Source organism: Eleginops maclovinus, chromosome 20 (genome assembly GCF_036324505.1).
Source record: "Eleginops maclovinus isolate JMC-PN-2008 ecotype Puerto Natales chromosome 20, JC_Emac_rtc_rv5, whole genome shotgun sequence".
Lineage (NCBI taxonomy): Eukaryota > Metazoa > Chordata > Actinopteri > Perciformes > Eleginopidae > Eleginops > Eleginops maclovinus.
Window position 1 is genome coordinate 29,315,093 of NC_086368.1, and position 22,317 is coordinate 29,337,409.

The 22,317-nt window shown below is 41.8% G+C and overlaps 2 protein-coding genes across 2 annotated transcripts in view; one reads left to right on the forward strand and one right to left on the reverse strand.

Annotated features, from left to right (window-relative positions):
- The first annotated feature begins 600 nt into the window (after positions 1-600).
- On the forward strand, positions 601-15,601 carry si:dkey-43k4.5 (potassium voltage-gated channel subfamily S member 2). The gene is made up of 10 exons (XM_063910337.1): positions 601-821; positions 6,737-6,914; positions 7,006-7,139; positions 7,621-7,785; positions 7,862-8,033; positions 9,828-9,911; positions 10,033-10,194; positions 10,972-11,055; positions 13,933-14,025; positions 14,524-15,601. Exons 2-10 carry the CDS (start codon positions 6,744-6,746, stop codon positions 14,950-14,952), a joined length of 1,494 nt encoding a protein of 497 aa, XP_063766407.1. The 5' UTR covers positions 601-821; positions 6,737-6,743; the 3' UTR covers positions 14,953-15,601.
- A 2,527-nt stretch (positions 15,602-18,128) lies between these two features.
- The window catches only part of LOC134882558 (serine/threonine-protein kinase 3/4-like), a 29,968-nt gene continuing 25,779 nt past the window's right edge, over positions 18,129-22,317 (reverse strand). Inside the window, exon 11 of the mRNA XM_063910338.1 lies at positions 18,129-20,754. Coding sequence (XP_063766408.1) covers positions 20,596-20,754 — 159 coding nt within the window. The 3' untranslated portion in view covers positions 18,129-20,595. The remainder of the gene's footprint in view (positions 20,755-22,317) is intronic.

A 22,317-nucleotide genomic window follows, 5' to 3' on the forward strand; every position in this document is an offset into this window, starting at 1 on the left:
GCTTATACTTTACTCAAGTACGAGATCTGAGTACTTCTACTTTTACTCAAGTACAAGATCTGAGTACTTCTACTTTACTCAAGTACAATATCTGAGTACTTCTACTTTACTCAAGTACAAGATCTGAGTACTTCTACTTTACTCAAGTACAAGATCTGAGTACTTCTACTTTACTCAAGTACAAGACCTGAGTACTTCTACTTTACTCAAGTACAAGACCTGAGTACTTCTACTTTACTCAAGTACAAGATCTGAGTACTTCTACTTTACTCAAGCACAAAATCCAGAGGTGGAAGAAGTACTCAGATCTGGTTCTTGAGTAAAAGTGGAAGTACAAACTTTTAAATGTACAACGTAGCATAACATTGAAATAGTCAAGTAAAGTACAAGTACCTCGAAACTATACTTAAGTACAGTACTTGAGTATAGTTACTCCCTCTGACTGTAATGTATATTTCCCCGCTGCGGGACAAATAAAGAAATTCTGATGAAGCATTTCTTGTTCGGAGAGGCGATCGTGTTCCGGAATTTGCCGGAAACACCCGAAGACTTCCTCGCAGAGAAGACAGAGGAACCGAGCTTCAGATGGAGGAAAGTCGAAACCCAGCGGACTGTTACCTCCTCTCTTCTCTTCATTATCTCAGGAAGACTTCAGGTTGTCTTTGAACGTTCTTTATCAGGAGAAACTTGCTGTTTTTCTGCCGGTTCCTGAGTGACATGTCAGCTGTTTTTAAAGCGTGAAAGTAAGAAACTTAAAAACGCATCATGGGGTGAATGTGACTTCTGAGGAGGATGCTCATCCGGTGACCAAACCACAGCAGGTAAGTCTTAATTAACACTATTATAATGCACAAAAGCCTGTAGTTGTAATGTAATTTCATGCGAAAGATGTTCTTTATTTATCCAAATGTTATTTATGAAGTTACAGCAGCAGCAGGTTAGCAAGTCACTGCAGGGGGGTAGCAATATATACAAATCAACACTTTAAAAGCAGTACACACTACATCATATATAAAGTGATGAGCTAGAATGCAAGATGGTATATATAAAACTACAATAACTGTAATATAGACATGGGATACACATACATCAAACATGTGCAAAGTGGAATTGAACATCAGACATCAGAATACAGTGGTACAAAGAATATGTTATTTACATATTATGTGTCAGGGTTAGTAAAATGGAGGACTAATTAATGTCAAATTCTGTCTCCATGTTGTCTGCATGTTGTCTCCATGTTGTCTCCTTGTTGTCTCCTTGTTGTCTCCATGTTGTCTCCATGTTGTCTGCATGTTGTCTCCATGTTGTCTCCATGTTGTCTCCATGTTGTCTCCATGTTGTCTGCATGTTGTCTCCATGTTGTCTCCATGTTGTCTCCTTGTTGTCTCCATGTTGTCTCCATGTTGTCTCCATGTTGTCCGCATGTTGTCTCCTTGTTGTCTCCATGTTGTCTCCATGTTGTCTCCATGTTGTCCGCATGTTGTCTCCTTGTTGTCTCCATGTTGTCTCCATGTTGTCTCCATGTTGTCTCCATGTTGTCTCCATGTTGTCCGCATGTTGTCTCCTTGTTGTCTCCATGTTGTCTCCATGTTGTCCGCATGTTGTCTCCTTGTTGTCTCCATGTTGTCTCCTTGTTGTCTCCATGTTGTCTCCATGTTGTCTCCATGTTGTCTCCATGTTGTCTCCATGTTGTCCGCATGTTGTTTTCCTGTTGGTTGTTGATGCATTTTACCCCCGCTGAGATTTGAAGCTGCAGTGCTTCCTTTGTGCTGAATTATAGATCAACTTTATTTCTGTATATGCAGCACGGTCCTTCCCCCGAGAGCTCAGCAGGGACCCTCATGTAATTATAGACAGAGAGAGAGAGTGTGGGTGGGGGTGGGGGGGGAGCGAGACACAGTGTCCCACTACTGTCTTTACCTTTGTTTGATGCTTGCAAAATCTTCAAGGATTCAAGGATCATTTTCTCTGCAAACAGGGATGCAGAGCGGACTGCAGTAGCTTGGCCTATCATTCTCTACTGTTGTTATTTTGCAACAGGAGGAAAGTAAACAAACAACAATAACGGGGATTCTCTGCAAAGCTATTAAAGGTGGCATCTTTAACATCAGGGTATTATTCCTCCAGGAATCTGTTTGTCCCCCCCACAAGTTTCAGAAAGTGGTGAGTTAGTTGGATCATAAGCCTCAAGCCTGTGTTCACATCCTCGTTGGAAAATCAATCGGACGAGCACAAAGGATGGAAAACAATAACACAAAACTACTATAAAGTGATGCAAAACACAAACAAACACAAAGAGACACAAAACGAATATACACAAACAAAATAGCAAGAGCCACAAAACAACTACAGAGAGACAACACAAAAAAACTACAGAGGTGGAAAATGTATACAAAATCAAGTCAAAAACAAAGACACACAAAACAACTACTGAGAGACACAGAACATTAGAAATAGAAAATAGAAAAATGCAAAGAGACACAAAACCACCTCAGAGAACGACTCAGAGGTGAGTAATTACCACCAAGTGAAGGACAAAGAGACACACATAACCAAGAGGAGATACAAAACAACTTCAGAGCAATGGACAAAAAGTTCTACTGCTAATACCAATAACAACGAAAGAGATGCTTAAGAATTACCAAACAACCACAAAATACCTGCAAGAAACTGGACCAAAAAGGAGTTGAACTATTAATGGAGACTCCAGACTTTGCATAATATTCTAGATGGTTATCAAAGGTTTAACAGACACTACAGCGATCTCCAGAGGATGGCTATCCAAAAACAAAACAGCAGAACATGGAGAAGAACCTCTCGTCTGCTCTTGGCTGAGGTACAGGTGCATCTCAATAGATTGGAATATCGTGGAAAGGTTCCTCTATTTCATTAAGTCAATTAAAAATGTTTCACTCACATATTAAATGGATTCATTACACAAAGTGAAATCTGTCAAACCTTTATTCGTCTTAATCTTGAGGACTACGGCTTACAGCTAATGACAACCCAAAAATCAGTATCTCAGAAAATTAGAATATTACACAAGACCAATAAAAAAAACGATGTTTAATCCAGAAATGTCGGCCTTCTGAAAAGTATGTTCATATGTTTGCACTCAGTACTTGGTTGGGCCTCCTTTTGCATGAATTACTGCATTGATGTGACGTGGCATGGAGGCGATCAGCCTGGGGCGCTGCGGAGGTGTTAAGGAAGCCCAGGTTGCTTTGATAGCGGCCTTCAGCTCGTCTGCATTTTTGGGTCTCGTGTCGCTCATCTTCCTCTTGACAATGCCCCATAGATTCTCTACAGGGTTCAGGTCAGGCTGACCAATCAAGCACAGTAATTCCTTGGTCGTTAAACCAGGTCATAGTACTTTTGGCAGTGTGGGCAGGGGCTGAGTGCTGCTGGAAAATGAAATCAGCATCTCCATAAAGCTTGTGAGAAGAAAGAAGCATGCAGTGCTCTAAAACCTCCTGGTAGACGGCTGCGTTGACCTTTGACTTGAGAAAACACGGTGGACCGACACCAGCAGAGGACATTGATCCCCAAATCATCACCGACTGTGGAAACTTCACACTGGACTTCAAGCAACGTGGATTCTGTACCTCTCCACTCTTCCTCCAGACTCTGGGACTTTGATTTCCAAATGAAATGCAAAATGTACTTTGGACCACTGAGCAATAGACCTGTTCTTCTTCTCCTTAGCCCAGGTAAGACGCTTCTGACGTTGTCTCTGGTTCAGGAGTAGCTTGACACGAGGACAGTTGTAGTCCATGTCCTGGATACGTCTGTGTGTGGGGGCTCTTGATGCACTGAGTCCAGCCTCAGTCCATTCCTTGTGAAGCCTCCCTAAATTGTTGAATGGCCTTTTCTTGACAATCCTCTCAAGGCTGCGCTTATCCCTGTTGCTTGAGCACCTTTTCCTACCACACTATGAAGATGCTTGGATACAGCACTCTGTGAACAGCAAGCTTCTTTAGCATGACCTTTTGAGGCTTACCCTCCTTGTGGGGGGTGTCAATGACGGTCTTCTGGACATCTGTCAAGTCAGCAGTCTTCCCCATGATTGTGAAGTCTACTGAAGCAGATTGAGAAACCATTTAAAGGCTCAGGACACCCCTGCAGGAGTTCTGAGTTAATCAGCTGAGTCTACAATTTGAACTTTTTCACAACATTCTAATTTTCTGAGATACTGATTTTTGGGTTTTCATTAGCTGTAAGCCGTAGTCATCAAGATTAAGACAAATAAAGGCTTGACCGATTTCACTTTGTGTAATGAATCCATTTAATACATGAGTTTCTTTTTTTGTTGACTTTTCCACGATATTCTAAGTTATTGAGATGCACCTTTAGCATTTGAGTAATTAGTTACTTTCCAGCGTGGCCTTTATAAAGCTATAAAGCTTCCCACACGCACTCCCACCTCCTCCTCCTGCAGACTGATCTGCTGCCTCAGTAAACTCTGAGCCCTCTCACTCTGCAGAGAGACACCGGATTAAATCTGAGCGCCATTAGCTCCACATTAGGTTAACACCTGTCTGTGAGGCCATTTCCTACACTCTGCATTTATCACATTACAGCTGCACTCTCACTCCTGTCAGTGTGGAACAGCTGCAGAGATTAGGATGAATTCACGCCAGGAGGCAAGTGTTTCCAGCATGCCTGAGTTAAGGATCCCAGTTAAAGGGGTTTTCCCTCTCCTGTAGTGAGTTCGATAGGTTTTAGTGCATGTGAATGGTCTGCAAAGGCTAAAATCCCTGTGTTCCTTTTCACTTCTATTGGCTAGCGCTCCAACAGATCCTACGTGATAGGCTAAGCTGGCCAGCTAACCAATCAGAGCAGACTGGGCTCTGGTTTCAGACAGAGGGTGAAAAGAGGAGCTGCAGCACAGGCAGTATGAGAAACATAAAGAGCTTTCTGAACAATGAAGCACAGCAGAGGATCAAAACACTAAGCAGGATAGGGCCCCTTTAAACACGTTTCCTAAAGATATGATGATCCTTATTTCATCTTTATTCCCTAAAACTGCACTTGTTGCTAAGCAATATAAAAAAGAACGAAATTTGAACTCATTTTGTTTCCTGGCACTGATATTAACATTGTGCTGTAAAAACATATATTTAGGGAACACTTTGCGGCAGGAGAGCAACTTAGAATATTCACAATACTTTTAATCATCTGTGCAGAGATTTCATTGTGTGTGTGTGTGCGTGTGTGTGTGTGTGTGTGTGTGTGTGTGTGTGTGTGTGTGTGTGTGTGTGTGTGTGTGTGTGTGTGTGTGTGTGTGTGTGTGTGTGTGTGTGTGTGTGTGTGTGTGTGGGAGTGAGCAGAGTACAGTAGAGGAGCGAGAGTGGGAGTTACTTTCTGTTTTGGCTGCTTCTCTGTGATCACATGGAGACGAGATGCTTTGAGGCATGATAATGCTGAACACAACTCTCGTTATGATCTGTGTTTTGGCATCCATACTTCAATCTGAAAAGATCTGAAATCCAGTAAACGCTTTCTGGCTCTGGACCAACGCACGCTGTGTTTTTGTTTTTAACTTCAGAACACCCCGTAGATCAAATTAGTGTCCGGAGTGCATTTAGCAGAGTAGATGAAATGAGAGTGCCTCCATCTTACAACAGGAGCGTAAACATCGGGAGCAGAAAAATTAGATCTGGGTCTTTGTTGCCAGAAAGTTATTGCTGATTCAGCTTTAGATTAAATAAACCCTTTCATAAAGAGTTCAATGTCACTCACTCAAAATATCTGGAGGCCGGTGTCATGCTGTGTGTGAAGGACAGATCCAAACAAACCATACTTTCTGACACCCTGCCTTTGTCTCAGCTCTTTCTGAAGATGCTATTCTGCTTTTTGGGGTTTTTCCTTTTCCTTTAGTGTGTTATATAGGTTTTTAGTGCATGTAAATGGTCTGCAAAGGCAAAAATCCCAGAGTTACCTCCAGAGGGAATTTAATTAAGTGATGCTTTTCCAAACGGCCTCACAAATGAAGTCTGTGTTTTCCTAAAACAGCTCCTCATTTGTTTTTGTTTATATTTTTTCACTTCATCAAAGTGTGTTGGTTTTAGCAATTCCAAAAGAAGCCCACAGCTCATCGTGTCCTCTGTAACTTCCCACTGAAACGGACCTCTGTAGTTTTATCCAGACAAACAAAAGGGACTATTTTCACCGGTGGATTAATTCCAACGTTAGTGCTGTAATGAGTATTTGTGTCAGCAGGATGGTGTGTGTGGGAGTGAATCAATATAAACTACAGTGTGTGTGTGTGTGTGTTCATGGTGGTGAACAGTGTGGCTCATTGATGTGTTTTAACTACAGCAATTTGAAAAAAGTAAGAATTCTGAGATTTTGAGGAAAAAATATACAGTGAAAAAAGTCAGAATTTTCAGAAAAAGTCAAATTGTTTTGATTTTGAGAAAAAAAGTCAGATTTTTCGGTACAATTGAGCTCTGCGGCACAGAACACACACACAACTCACATCATCATTGTTCTATTTCTAATCTATACACACAACATCTATTGCACGCCCCTCCATCCTTTGAGAGGGACCCTCCTCTGTGGCTCTCACCGAGGTCCCTGTTATTCGTGGCGTTTCTTTGGGAGATTTTCCTTGTCGGAGTGGAGGGTTTATGGACGGGGGGTCGTATTCTGTGCACACTGTAAAGCCCCCTGACGTTAGGCTTTGTCAATTACATTTGAATGATTGATTGACAACACTGACTGTGTGCAGCAGAACCATGGTGAAGGAGAGGCTGCCGGGCTGGGTCCTGCAGGACTCGGAGGAGGGTCTGCTCCACGTGAACGTTGGGGGTCTGAAGAGGAGCCTCTGCTGCAGCACGCTGAAGAAGTTCCCCGACACCAGACTGGGAAAACTGCTGGCCTGCGACTCCGAGGAGGACATCCTGCAGGTGGGGGGGGGGAGGTTTGTCTTGTAAACAGTAGATCCTTTCTCCTCCCTCTCTCACATCAGTTCTCTCTCTTTAACTTCCCTCCCTGCAGGTGTGTGATGACTACGACGTGCAGCAGAAGGAGTTTTACTTCGATAGGAACCCCGGCCTGTTTCCGTACGTTCTGCACTTCTACCAGACGGGGAAACTTCACATCATGGAGGAGCTGTGTGTGTTCTCCTTCAGGTCGGCCTCATGGTTTACATCTGCGAGACTCACAGGAAAACACACAGCAAATATACTTGAAGAAAGATGTGTCAACTTGAAAGCCTTGCATGCATGGTGTAGGACCACAACAGTAGAACGTTGGGATTTAGGCCTTTGCAGACCATTTACATGCACATAAACCTATTCAACACACTACAGGAGAGGAAAAACCCCCAAAAGCAGAATGAGACCCCTTAAACTGAAACCCTAAGCTCAGGTGTGCTGGAAACATTTTGCTGCAGGTGTGTGAGTGCAGGTTAAGTGCAACCCTAAATCCAAACTTTCCTTTAAAAGCATGAGTTTCTGAATCAATGAGCATCGACTGAATTAATGGACTTGTGTGAGAGTTTCCGGATGTTTTTATATATTTCTTCAATATTATTTTTCATGATTTAAAAGCCTTATCAGACTCCTACTCGTGCTCACACTGACCTGATACGTCTCCTGTTCCCCCTGGCAGTCAGGAGATCGAGTACTGGGGCATCAACGAGTTCTTCCTGGACAGCTGCTGCAGCTACCGGTTCCATGACCGAAAGCTGGAGAGCAGTCGGCACCACAGCTGGGACGACGACAGCGACGTCAGCAGCATCGACACGTCCGTGGACGAGATATCGGACCTCAACAGGTAGAGAGACTCCTTCTAACCTGTGAGCAGAGGATTAATAAAGCAGACAGACTCACCTCCTCCTCTGTCCTCTCAGGGACATGAAGCACTTCCAGGAGGTCCGTCACGGGAACATCAGGAAGTGTTTGTGGCTGACGCTCGAGAACCCGGGGTACTCCATCCCCAGCAAGCTGTTCAGCCTGGTCTCCATCAGCGTGGTGCTCACCTCCGTCGCCACCATGTGCATCAACAGCATCCCCGAGTATCAGGTGGGTTCTCAGAGTCATATCTCGGTGAAATCTGAACACACAGACGTGACACACACATGTTTAGATTCAGTCTAACGTTTGCTTTCTGAGGATATACAGTGGAGGAAATAAGTGTTTGATCCTCTGCCAATTTAGTCAGTTTAACCACTTACAAAGAAATGAACAGTCTGTATTTTTATGGTAGGTTTATTTTAACAGTGAGAGACAGAATATCAAAACACAAATCCAGAAAATTACATTCAAAAAGATAAAAGATATACATTTATTTGCATTTAATAAGTATTTGAACCCCTTGCAATCAACAAGGATTCTGGCTCCCACGGACCGGTTAAAAAAGTCCTCTCGCTTTAAGAAAGAACTCCTGATGTCAACTCGTTACCTGGATCAAAGGCAGCTGTCCACAGTCAATCAATCAGACCAGTAGACCAGGCTGGAATAAACTACAAGACCACCTGCAAGCACAAAATGACCATCAATCGCCCTCGGTCTGGAGCTCCACCATCTAAGATCTCGCCCCTGGGGCATCAATGATCAAGAGAAAGGTGAGGGGTCAGCCAATAACTACACTGGAGGGGCTTGTTAATGATCTGAAGGCAGTTGGGGTCACAGTCTCCAAGAAAACTTTTGGTAACACACTGCGCTGTAATGGATTCAAATCCTGCAGCGCCTCAAGGTCCCCCTTGAGACGCTGCCTCAAGAAGGCACATGTAAAAGCCGTCTGAAGTCTGCCAGGGATCCTCTGAAGGATCGAGAGAAGGCTGATGAGAAGGTGATGTGGTCAGATGAGACCAGAATCAAGATCTTAGGCATCAGTTTGACATGTCTTGTTTGGAGGAAGAGAAATGGTGACTATTACCTGAAGAACACCATCCCCAGCCTCAAGCATGGAGGTGGAAACATGATGCTTTGGGGGGGTTTCTCCGCTAAGAGGTCAGGGCTATTCACTGCATCGACGGGAGGATGGAGGGGGCCATGTATCGTACAATATTGGCTGATAACCTCCTTCCCTCAGCCAGGACACTGAAAATGGGACATGGATAGGTCTTCCAGCACGACAATGACCCAAAACATTCGGCCAAGGCAACTAAGGAGTGGCTACAGAAGAAACCCATTAAGGTGATGGAGGGGCCTTGCCAGTCTCCGGACCTCCATCCCATAGAAAATCTGTGGAGGGAGCTGAAGCTTCAGTGGCCAAGCATCAGCCTCCAAACCTTAAGGATGTTTGAGAGAATCTGCAGAGAGGAGAGGACCGAACTCCCTCCTGAGATGTGAGCAAACCTGGAGACCAACTGCAAGAAGCATCTGACCTCTGTGCTGTCCAACAACGCTTTCTCCACCGAGTGCTAAGGCATGTTTTGAAAGAGGATCAAATACTTATTTCCCCCAATGAAATGCACATTAATGTATATCTTTTTTTGTTAATGTACATTTCTGTATTTGTGTTTTGATATTCTGTCTCTCACTGTGAAAATAAACCTACCATAACAATTACAGACCGTTCATTCCTTTGTAAGTGGGTAAACTGACTAAATTGGCAGAGGATCAAATACTTATTTCCTCCACTGTATGTACATCTGGGTTTCATCTATATGCAACATCCACAAATCAGCAGAGAGATCATTTAAAAAGTGTATTTTAGCTGCACAACTTGCCCGAGAAACATCATGTTTTTATGTTTTCTTCAGTTTAGACTCCTGCCTGTATTTGGTGCAAAAACAAAGAGGTAAAAATAAGGTTATACAAGTGGAAGTGTCACCTTGATCACTCTTACCTCGCTCCTGTTTCCTCCCTCAGAACTTTGACAGTGAAAAGAAGTTGATTGACGACCCGACCAGGCAGGCTCTGGAGGTTTTCTGCACCTGCTGGTTCACATTCGAGGTGAGGAGATCAACAGCAATGTGATACAGATGGAAACGCACGTTTAACACAACATGAGAAAATGTTGAAGACCCTTAAGCGTGCATTTGACTCTGTACTGACTGTTGTCTCCGTGTCTGAGGTGGTGATGCGGCTGCTGCTCGCTCCCAACAAGAGGAAGTTCTTCTACCAGCCTCTGAACATCATCGACTTGGTGTCCGTGGTTCCGATCTATATCACGCTGCTGCTGGACCTCGTGCCGGGAGCCGAGTCTGAGCTGGGAGGCCTGGGGACACTCATACAGGTACACTCATACCGGTTAGCCCTTAGCTAGGTGTAATGCATGGACATTACATGTAACCTCCGAACCAAAGTGAAAGGGTTCATTGTTTTTTTTAATGTACAAGGAATGGGTACATGATGTTACAAACAAAAACACAGCAAGATAAATTAAAATGGGAGAATATAAAGCAAATATTGACCCAAAAATACATCTAAAACATGTATGAGAAAGCTTTGCTGCTCTGATGAATTGATGGGTTTATAAAACTGAAAAATACGTTAAAATGGAAAAACAAGAGCAGATAATAATAAACCTCTGTTCAAGAAATATAGGAATATGTGGTGTAGGTGCATAAATACAAGGTCAAGTTAACGTACTTAAAATACTCGAGTAGTTACAGTGCAGAGATCTCCTTCTGTAAGAGAAATACGTTCCACATTTAAAGATGTTATCAGATGGAAATCATTCAAAAAGAACATCATGTTTTCTCTTTTGTAAACAGCAGACCTACAGTCTACTTCTAGATAACATTTTTAAATATCACTCCTCTCAAAAGTTTCTGACGTATCTGTAACACAGTGTGCTTTATCTGACAAATGATCTGAGCTGCTGGGATCCAGCTTTTAATTAATAAAGCCCAAAATCCTTTAGATGATTGTAGTTTCGACGGGAAATTTATAACATGCAAATATGGGAAATGTATGTTATGTGAAAGGGAATTGAAATGTGCCATTATCCTGCGGAGAGAAATAGAAAAGATGCATGAAGCTCGTCCCCCTCCCTCTTGTCTCCTCTTAGGTATTGAGGTTGATGAGGGTCTTCAGGGTTCTGAAGTTGGCTCGACACTCGACAGGACTGCGGTCCCTGGGAGCGACACTGCGGGTGAGACGGACTGAATTATTTAACGTCTGTCTGTCTGACTCGCGGCAGACACACGCTGACATTAAACCTCAGAAACGCTGCAGGAAAATAAAAATGGTGCGATTGATTTTTTATTTTCTGAGTGACGCTCCGGCCTGTTGACCTTTTCTGCAGACGCTTCAGATGAAGGGTGATGGGCGGGGGACGGATGGAGGGGTGGGCTGAAATAAAATAGTTTCTGGTATTGGGGTTTAGGGTCACAATGCAGGAATGTAGAGGCTAAAAGTTTTACAAACTAAAGCAGTGAAAGGTTGATAGTTTCTGGATGCATTTGTTGTAGATTGAAACGTAGGGACACTAGTTTCTAATGCAAACAACTTTGATATTTCAGATGATTATATCACTGAAAGCATCTCCTATTGGATGACATTTTGGTTGTTTTGTAATGAGAAGACACCCTTAATCTGTTCCGACCTGGAGCAGAGTGAAGCACTCTCAAACTGCAGAGAAGGTTCATAGAAGAAGAAAAAACAAGCATCTTTCCCGGTCCAATCTTAAATCCATCATAATGGAAACAGTATTCAGTTTTCAGCACTGGAGAATAATTATAATTACTGATTCAAGTACTAAGTAGAACTTCCAAAAAATCGTTCTTATTACAGACACTTTTGACGATTACAAAGCAACCAACGCCATATTAATACTAGCAGCTAGCTAGCTAACCTCTGCTTAACTAAGGTTAGAGAACTCAGCCAAACGTATGCTCAGTTAGCAGCCTTAGTTTAATTTAGATTACAGCTAGCTGGCTAACCTTATCTGAATTTAGATTACAGCTAGCTGGCTAACCTTATCTTAATTTAGATTACAGCTAGCTGGCTAACCTTATCTTAATTTAGATTACAGCTAGCTGGCTAACCTTAGTTTAATTTAGATTACAGCTAGCTGGCTAACCTTAGTTTAATTTAGATTACAGCTAGCTGGCTAACCTTAGTTTAATTTAGATTACAGCTAGCTGGCTAACCTTAGTTTAATTTAGATTACAGCTAGCTGGCTAACATTATCTTAATTTAGATTACAGCTAGCTGGCTAACCTTAGTTTAATTTAGATTACAGCTAGCTGGCTAACCTTATCTTAATTTAGATTACAGCTAGCTGGCTAACATTATCTTAATTTAGATTACAGCTAGCTGGCTAACTTTATCTTAATTTAGATTACAGCTAGCTGGCTAACCTTATCTTAATTTAGATTACAGCTAGCTGGCTAACCTTATCTTAATTTAGATTACAGCTAGCTGGCTAACCTTAGTTTAATTTAGATTACAGCTAGCTGGCTAACCTTAGCATAATTTAGATTACAGCTAGCTGGCTAACCTTAGTTTAATTTAGATTACAGCTAGCTGGCTAACCTTAGCATAATTTAGATTACAGCTAGCTGGCTAACCTTATCTTAATTTAGATTACAGCTAGCTGGCTAACCTTAGCATAATTTAGATTACAGCTAGCTGGCTAACCTTATCTTAATTTAGATTACAGCTAGCTGGCTAACCTTAGTTTAATTTAGATTACAGCTAGCTGGCTAACCTTATCTTAATTTAGATTACAGCTAGCTGGCTAACCTTAGCATAATTTAGATTACAGCTAGCTGGCTAACCTTATCTTAATTTAGATTACAGCTAGCTGGCTAACCTTTTCTCAACTTGAGTCTTAACTGGCCAACCATAGCTTAACAGAGATAAAAGTAAGCTAGCTAACCTTTTCTCAATTGAGGTTACAAATAGTTTGCTAAACCTAGCCATATTTAGGCTCAGTTAGCTAGTTGCTAACACCTGCCTGCATCCTGTTGAGTCATTTTTTGGGGGTTATTTTTAGCCAACACCAGGACATCATTCATTGTTGGCCTAAATCAAAACTGTCATGGTACAGATTTAAAGTCATTTTTTATTTGGTTTCATACAAATGGTTTAATTGTGTGAGGATTTTAGCGCTGGACGCTTAATGGCTCACTCAGCTTCACGATTTCCTTTAACCAGACATAGCCTACTATCTTTTTTAGCACTTCATTTTCCAAAATTACATTTGAACAAGTCGTTAGACTGGCTCTAAACATCTCATCCTTTGGTATTTTCCTGAAAGAAATGTCTCAAGTCCTTCACATAGAAATCATTCCCAAGGCTAAAGGATCTCAGGAGGTTGAGGAAGGTCTGAGAGTTTCTTACATTTTGAAAACAACAAAATTCAAAAAAGAAGTCCCATTTGTTCTCATCACTACTGCAGGATATTCAGGGTTTTGTGAAGCTTTTTAGATGGAACAGGATTTCTCCTTTCAAACTTTCATTCTTGATGAAAATCAGCCAGGTCTAAATCAGCTGAGTTTTGTTGTGACGTGTAATGTCATTATCAGTACGATGGGAAGTGTATCAGTTACAGCACAGAGCCTCAGGTAATAACAGAGCGGCTTCTCCGGGATCCATTACATCACGACGAGTCTCTCAGGACAGCAGGTCATGTTACCTTCTCTACGTCTTACCATGAGCTCCACTCCTCATGCATGAGCTGTAATGTGAAAAGAGGAATCATGGTCTCAGGTAATGTGTTTTATTCTTTACTGGTAAGTGGACCCTCGCTCCTGGTTCGTGAGCGGCATCAGAAGTGATACTGAGAAGTATTGGTTTCTTTCCTCCATATCAACTCCATTATTTCAAATACATATTTAAAGTTGGCTTCTCCTCCCAAACAAGCACAGATTTACTCTCGCTTTGGAGGAAAATGTTGGCTTTATAACAACCATTTCGGGGTCTAAACACTGGTAGTGATGTGGAAGATCTGGATTTGTTTAGCCAGTCTTCACAACAAATACAGTAGTATATAATATAATGGTTTTCTGTGTGTTTCCTGCAGCACAGTTACCGTGAGGTGGGGATCCTGCTTCTGTACCTCGCTGTGGGAGTCTCCGTCTTCTCCGGCATCGCTTACACTGCAGAATATGAAGAGGTAACATCTAACTCTGACTCTGTACTTACATATATTTAACTTCTTCTTTGATGCTTCTTAATTCTTCTTTTAGTCGGTGTCTGTAAGGTGTTTTAATATATATATATAATTTACTTTATTCTTATTATTTTATTTATTTTATTTGTTTGCCAAGACATCAACGACAAATGTATTAAAAGTATTATTTTAATAATACTAAAATAATAATAGTAATAAAATAGTAGATATTGATAAAATTATTATTATATTATTATTATTATTATTATTATTATTATTATTAATAAAATAAAATAAATACAAATAAAAATCAGAACAAAGATTCTCTAAATTAGAATAATCGTTAAATAATATTTAATATTTAAATTATAATGATTAAATATTGTCAATTATAACTATTTCTATAACAAGAGTTCATTCAGACATTAAGGTTTACCATATGTATGTAGCATGAACATCCTAGACCTCATAGATATTAAGCCCCTGTGTCTCTGTTTTCAGGACGTGGGCCTGGACACCATCCCGGCCTGCTGGTGGTGGGGCACGGTCAGCATGACCACGGTGGGCTACGGAGACGTGGTGCCCGTCACGGTGGCCGGGAAGCTGGCGGCCAGCGGCTGCATCCTGGGCGGCACGCTGGTGGTGGCGCTGCCCATCACCATCATCTTCAACAAGTTCTCTCACTTCTACCGCCGGCAGAAAGCTCTGGAGGCCTCGGTGAGGAAGAACCACCGCCGGAAGATCAACATGAGCTGCGAGAACGAGCCGGAGGAGGAAGAGGAGGAGATGGAGGTGGAGGATGATGATACTGACGACATGGAGGAGGACGATATAGACGACGAGGACGACGGAGGTGTGATTAACTACAGCTACGTGGAGCATCCGTCATACTCCTCCATACTGAAGAGGAAGGAGCTGCATCAGCTGTGAGGAGCCGCCATCAGAACTGTGTTCAGACGCTCGCTGTGAGGGTCATCAGCCCATTATAACGCTACGGACGGAGCAATCCTACTGCCATGGTGATGCAACCGCAGTCCTGAACCCCATGTTAACATGCATTAAAACTTCTAGGTTTAGAGATATGAATTATAATTCTCTTGGGTTGAGTCAATCCAGTGACACAAACCAGATCTCTGATTTAATCATGAGACTCTCATCTCATCCAAGGCCTCTAAGATGTAGTAGGAACTGTTGAATTATCCTGTGGGATCTTCTGTCGATGCATGACTGAACAGAGAGTGGAAACAATAAATAACTCAGAGCTGTTGCCTTTAAAGAGAAAGAGAGCGTCCATACAGTAAAGGATTATAAATCTGGGTCTTCCAATGACACACTGTCTGTTATCTGTGCATGTTGGAGGGTTTCGATGTGAAGAAATGCAGGACAAATATAACTGAGCATAATAAGAGGTCAACGTCCTGCAGGACTGTGGGAGGGGTGAACTGAAAGCATGCACAATGAAATAAAAAAGTATCCAGATGAACTGTGAAAAGTACTTTTGTGGAAGAAGTTGAAACACAAAGTTTACACTGTTCTCTAATATGTTTAAAGAGTCCTCTCCTGCTGATGATCAGGTGTATATCAGTATGTAGTGTCTCTACTTTAAAGAGTCCTCTCCTGCTGATGTTCAGGTGTATATCAGTATGTAGTGTCTCTACTTTAAAGAGTCCTCTCCTGCTGATGTTCAGGTGTATATCAGTATGTAGCGTCTCTACTTTAAAGAGTCCTCTCCTGCTGATGTTCAGGTGTATATCAGTATGTAGAGTCTCTACTTTAAAGAGTCCTCTCCTGCTGATGTTCAGGTGTATATCAGTATGTAGTGTCTCTACTTTAAAGAGTCCTCCTGCTGATGTTCAGGTGTATATCAGTATGTAGTGTCTCTACTTTAAAGAGTCCTCTCCTGCTGATGTTCAGGTGTATATCAGTATGTAGCATCTCTACTTTAAAGAGTCCTCTCCTGCTGATGTTCAGGTGTATATCAGTATGTAGTGTCTCTACTTTAAAGAGTCCTCTCCTGCTGATGTTCAGGTGTATATCAGTATGTAGCGTCTCTACTTTAAAGAGTCCTCTCCTGCTGATGTTCAGGTGTATATCAGTATGTAGCGTCTCTACTTTAAAGAGTCCTCTCCTGCTGATGTTCAGGTGTATGTCAGTATGTAGTGTCTCTACTTTAAAGAGTCCTCTCCTGGGACATGTCTCCATGCTTCAATGTTCAGAAAGCTCTTTATGTTTCTCATACTGCCTGTGCTGCAGTACCTCTTTTCACCCTCTGTCTGAAACCAGAGCCCAGTCTGCTCTGATTGGTCAGCTGGCCGGCACTGTTGTGATAGGTCAACTGCTCAGAGATGTCCCGCCCCTTAGCCTATCACGTACAATGTGTTGGAGCACTAGCTAATAGAAGCAAACTCCTATTGGATGGAAGACAGGGAGTTTAGCCTTTGCAGACCATTTACATGCACTAAAACCTATAGAACTCACTACAAGAAAGGGAACCCCCCCCCAAAAACATTATAGGGCTTCTTTATGCGTCTGAATAAATTGGAAACCGTGACGTGGCATCAGGAAATGTGTGTGTGTGTGTGTGTGTGTGTGTGTTCAGTAGCTTATGATACATACAGTAATATAGCAGAGTGTTTTGGGACTGATGGTGATGTTAAATGTCAGTCTGACGGCGGTGATCCGTCATCTCAGAGTCGTCCGCTAATGAACTCTGTGGCTCCACGCCCGACCGCCATCCTCCCTCGAACAGGAACTGAAAACAAGCCAAGAGTCTACTATGAAAACTGAAAGAGCGGGGGGTAAAAAAACCCTCAATATATCTGTGTTATAGTTTCACTCAAATAAGCAGGATTCACTCTGGGATGTTAGGAAATAAAACAAGGTTTTCTCTGTGAAAGGTTTTATTTAAAGGGACCCTGTTATGCCTTTTGGGGTTCTTTCCTGTAGAGTGTTAAGTAGGTTTTAGTGCATGTAAATGGTCTGCAAAGGAGAAATGCATATGATGCAGCTTTCAAGTTGAAGCGAATCATCAGTCACGCTGAAAACAACTGGGCATAAAAAAACGCACTTCACCTGTGTTCTGAGCTGCACGGCATCGGGAGGAAAGCTTCCACCGATGTTGATTTTTAAACGCATCACGATGCCAAAAGAAAAATTCTCGAGAGGAATTGTTGTGAAAGTCAACAAGAAAGGATGGATGACGGAAGGCCTAACATACTGATATACACCTGAACATCAGCAGGAGAGGACTCTTTAAAGTAGAGACTCTACATACTGATATACACCTGAACATCAGCAGGAGAGGACTCTTTAAAGTAGAGACACTACATACTGATTACACCTGAACATCAGCAGGAGAGGACTCTTTAAAGTAGAGACTCTACATACTGATATACACCTGAACATCAGCAGGAGAGGACTCTTAAGTACTACTACTGATATACACCTGAACATCAGCAGGAGAGGACTCTTTAAAGTAGAGACACTACATACTGATATACACCTGAACATCAGCAGGAGAGGACTCTTTAAAGTAGAGAAGCTACATACTGATATACACCTGAACATCAGCAGGAGAGGACTCTTTAAAGTAGAGACACTACATACTGATATACACCTGAACATCAGCAGGAGAGGACTCTTTAAAGTAGAGATACTACATACTGATATACACCTGAACATCAGCAGGAGAGGACTCTTAAAGTAGAGACACTACATACTGATATACACCTGAACATCAGCAGGGAGAGGACTCTTTGATCCCTTTGAAAGAAGTTCCCTGGGATAGTGTCGTGGAAAATCGAAACTATTATTGTCAGGCAAAACACAGACAGACCTTATTTCCGTCCCAGTGAAGGACAGGGATCAGTTTCGGGTTTCAGCTGATTAAATATTCATCTTTGCTATTTTGGCTGAAAAGTATCTATGGTAGCGGATACACACTTTCATTCCACTTGACTTTTACCTCCAATATAATGTTTGTTTTAGTTGGTATTTCTACTGTTACTGAAGTACAGCATCTGAATTCTTCCTCCTGCTCTTGTACTACAGTGAGCGTTTAAACTCAATAATAATCCACAGGTCAAAATACAAAAATAAGACAGAGCTGAAACCTTCCTTAGCTTTTATTAGACAGGCAAACAAAATACACAAACCAAACATCAGGGATCTTATGCACGACCTCCTCTGCACACTGTAAGCGTAAAATAAACTTCAGAAACTTTTCAGGCAAACAGGAAGCGCGCGAACCAAAAAGAGCTCCGAAAGAATGAGTAAAAACGTCAGAAAAAATACAAAATTTGCACAAAGAGGAAGCAGAGAAACTGTATGTGTTCCCACCTTCCCTGGTGGTGATGCGTCACAGTTTTAAAGGATCAATGATGCCTTGAGTTTAAACACTTCCTACTCACAAAGTTTAACTTCCTATTACTGAGAGTTAATGAACCAAAACATAGAAACAGCTGAGGTCTACAATGAAAATCAACCAGATAGAGAGATACCTGGGCTGCAAACATAATGAATAAATAAACACTTGATATGTTTCAGCAGGTTTTAGACATTTAACCGATTCACTCATTAAATAAATTAAAGCCTCGCTAAGTGATTCCACCAAGCCACGACTTTACTGTATTTCAGATCCTTGTCACAAACTGGTGATGATTCTTTGAACTTATACCTGCAGTGGTTTATTTTTCATTCAATAACCAAAAAATAACAATCATTTAAAGCAAAAAAAAAAGCATTCAGAAATGTCCAAACATTTTAATATCCAGTGACAACGACTACGTTTCTGAGGTGGGGTTTCACGACGAGCACCAAAACATCAGACCTCCAAATATAACAATCAAGCTGCGTTATTGAAAATATATTTTCCCTTATTCTGACCAGAAACATGTTATAATCAGGGCCATTGTAGGTTAAAAATAAATACAGAGCCCCTGGAAGGAGATTATATTCCAAGAAACAAATCAGGATTTTTGAGGGTTAATTAGTTAATTGGATATTATTTGGAGATTAGGGTTAGAGGTTTAAGGGAAAGCTGTAAAAATACAGTTTTTTTGTTTGAAACTAAAACATTCTTGTAAATGTGTGACTTTATAATCCGTTAATTTACACATTTTGACCTGAAATTCAGAATGTTACTTTAAAGAAATGAACCCTCCGTCTCTGTTTTCTCATTTGTTTGTAACTACAGTGGATCACTGTCACAAACATCACAGCAGAACATCCAAAATAAGGCAGACAGAAAAATCCCTTTTGTTTCGTAACAGAAGAGGAGATGAATTGTGCTCACGAGACAAAAACGTGCAAAACGAAACTGAAATTTAACCTCAAACTGAGTTTATCTCCAGAAACATCAGACGCATCTCCGCCGCTGATTATTTCAATACAACTTAATAAAAGGCGTCTCGTTTCGGTGATTGAACCCTTTAACTCGTCGATCTAAACCACAATACACAGACTCAGCTGTTGTGCTCATTTATAAACAGACTATTATTTTACACCCTGAGGAGTTTCTGACCTGAGAGGCTGGTTTTTAATCCTCCTCTGTGACCTCTGAACCTACCTAGAAAAATATAAGCGTTTCTGTGCTGCGGGTAGAAAGCAGAGCGTCTGGAGAGGAGGAGCGCTGAAGGGCCGCTTCCTGTTTTCGGGGGGATGGGGGCGATGTGGTTTCAGTGCCAAATCAGAAATAATAAATCCAGGAAATAAAAGCTTTGTTGAACCCGGTCCAGGTCTTTGTTTTTTAGCTGACTGAGCGAAAAGAGATGATGGACACGGGAATAAAACTGGACACTGGAGGGGATTAAAGGCCCCTAAAATATTAATGCGGGACTCCAGAACTGTGAAACACAAAGAGGTAAAATGATCCAGTAATTTAAAAGGTAAGATTAGAACGGTATCTTAAAACACTCTGCTTCTAATCTTTAATATAAAACACTATGATGATGTTCTTTCATTGGTTTTTAAATCTTCTGCTGGAATTTGTAGAACTAAAAAGAAGGACCTTGTACCGTAAGAGACGTTGCTTTTGTGATCAGAGTTTAAATTCCTCATATTCAATACGACTGATCCGAAGCACACGGACACGATGTGGAGCAAACTAATCGTTTCCATTTGAAGCCTTTTTTTTTTTTTTCTGAACCCTTTTTAAGACAGGGTAAAGACTGAGAACACTGAGCAGCAACAATGAGAGAGACATTTGAGGACGTAAAGAGTACCAGTCGAGCAGTCAGCAGGTCAAATGATATTGTACCGCACGGTTCAGTAGAAAACTAAAGCGATTTGAACAATCGTCGCTGTGTAACAAACAGAAAGAGAGTCCAGCAGATGGGAGACAGAATGTATGTTTCAGAAGCGTCTTTTCTGAAATCCAGGAAAGGGTTTTTGAAGACTCCAAACAGGCAGAAATATTGTCACTAACGTCCGGCTCTTTGGAAGTTCTTCTCCAGCAGTTCCATCATCAGAAGTCTTCGCACAGTTTTCCACATCTTCACGTCTCATAACAGATATACTCAGCTGTCGTTTGTTAAATCTGCCGCAGAGACCAAAGAGACCTCCCGCTCCTCCTCCTCAGAAGTTCTGCTGCCGCCGCTTCTTGACCTCGATGGCGTCCAGGATGGGCTGCCTCTTGGTCTGGTAGCGCTGCCGGATCTCCTCGATCTCCTGCTCCATCTGAGGGTCCAGAGAGGACAGACGCAGCCGGAGCTCCTCCACCGTCCACGAGTTCACCTGAACGCACACACATTACATCTTTAGTTTATACAGAAGTAACAGAGTAATGAAAGCCGATGGAAAGCTAACTATGCTAAGTTCCTAAAACTGGAAACGTCGTCACACCAAACATTAGCCACCTGTAGCTTAGCGGTGGAGACGTGAAGTCATGTGACCGTGCTGTAGTTCCTTTATAGCCCAACATTAGCCGCCTTTAGCTTAGCGGTGGAGACGTGAAGTCATGTGACCGTGCTGTAGTTCCTTTATATCCCAACATTAGCCTCCTTTAGCTTAACGGTGGTGACCTGAAGTCATGTGACCGTGCTGTAGTTCCTTTATATCCCAACATTAGCCTCCTTTAGCTTAGCGGTGGTGACGTGAAGTCATGTGACCGTGCTGTAGTTCCTTTATAGCCCAACATTAGCCGCCTTTAGCTTAGCGGTGGTGACGTGAAGTCATGTGACCGTGCTGTAGTTCCTTTATAGCCCAACATTAGCCGCCTTTAGCTTAGCGGTGGTGACCTGAAGTCATGTGACCGTGCTGTAGTTCCTTTATAGCCCAACATTAGCCGCCTTTAGCTTAGCGGTGGTGACGTGAAGGGATGTGACCGTGCTGTAGTTCCTTATTAAATCCTGACAGGTTGCTGTGTATATAATCTGCCTCAGCGTGACCACTCTGTTGTTGGCTTCCTGTGCAGCGTTATCGTTAGCCTCCATTAGCGACACTTAGGAAAAACGTTCACCTTATAAAAACTCCGGACTGATCGAGGTGTCTGATAAGTGTTTCTATTTCAGTCAGAGTGCTACAGCCGCTCATCGACACTACATCTCTTCCCCTTCGAGCCGCAGGACTGATAGGGACCTGATGCTGATTTACCTCCCCCCCCCCACACCCCGGGGGGATTCATCCTCTCAGCCTTTACCAGCAGCACTCAGATATTTATGAAACACAATCAATGGAGGTAAAATAACGCAGAGGTCCTGCAGAGAGAACGAGAGGGTCAACACTGCTTTAAACTTCACTGTGAACACACCTTTATACTTATAGGACCCTCAGAGTCAACAGAACACCTGGGTTTATCTATTTATCCTGGGGGGGAATCGGGTTACGTGAAATTTAAGAATGAAATAAAATAAGAGACTAAAAAGTAAAGTAATAATTAACTAATAATTATTCTGACAAAGTGATCAGAGTTTAAATAGTTCCTTCAAATACACAATATCAGATGTCATTATTTGGAACAAGCTGAGGATTAAAAATGTTGTTAGAGGAACTAACAACTATTTATACTTTCGATTAAACTGCCAAATGATTTTCCAAAGTCATCTGGTAAATTTAAGTTAAGGAAAAAGTGTTTTCAAACCTTTCAATTCCAAAATATATATAACTTAATCACCTTAGAATCAACTAAAACCAAGAAAAGTAGAAAAAATGAAAATTGAGAAGCTATAAATCCCAAAACTGAAGAGTCTTAAACCTGCGATGAAACTCAGTCTAAAGTCCTTCCTCACAGCGATCCTCAAATGTCAGTTTCATACATGATTTATTAAGAAGACATCAGATCACAGGCGTCCATTCGAC

Coding starts and splice junctions, on each gene's coding strand:
- si:dkey-43k4.5 (XM_063910337.1), top strand. CDS start 6,744: ATGGTGAAGGAGAGGCTGCCGGGCTGGGTCCTGCAGGACTCGGAGGAG. Junction 7,786..7,861: donor GAGATATCGGACCTCAACAG/GTAGAGAGACTC, acceptor CTGTCCTCTCAG/GGACATGAAGCACTTCCAGG. Junction 14,026..14,523: donor ACACTGCAGAATATGAAGAG/GTAACATCTAAC, acceptor CTCTGTTTTCAG/GACGTGGGCCTGGACACCAT.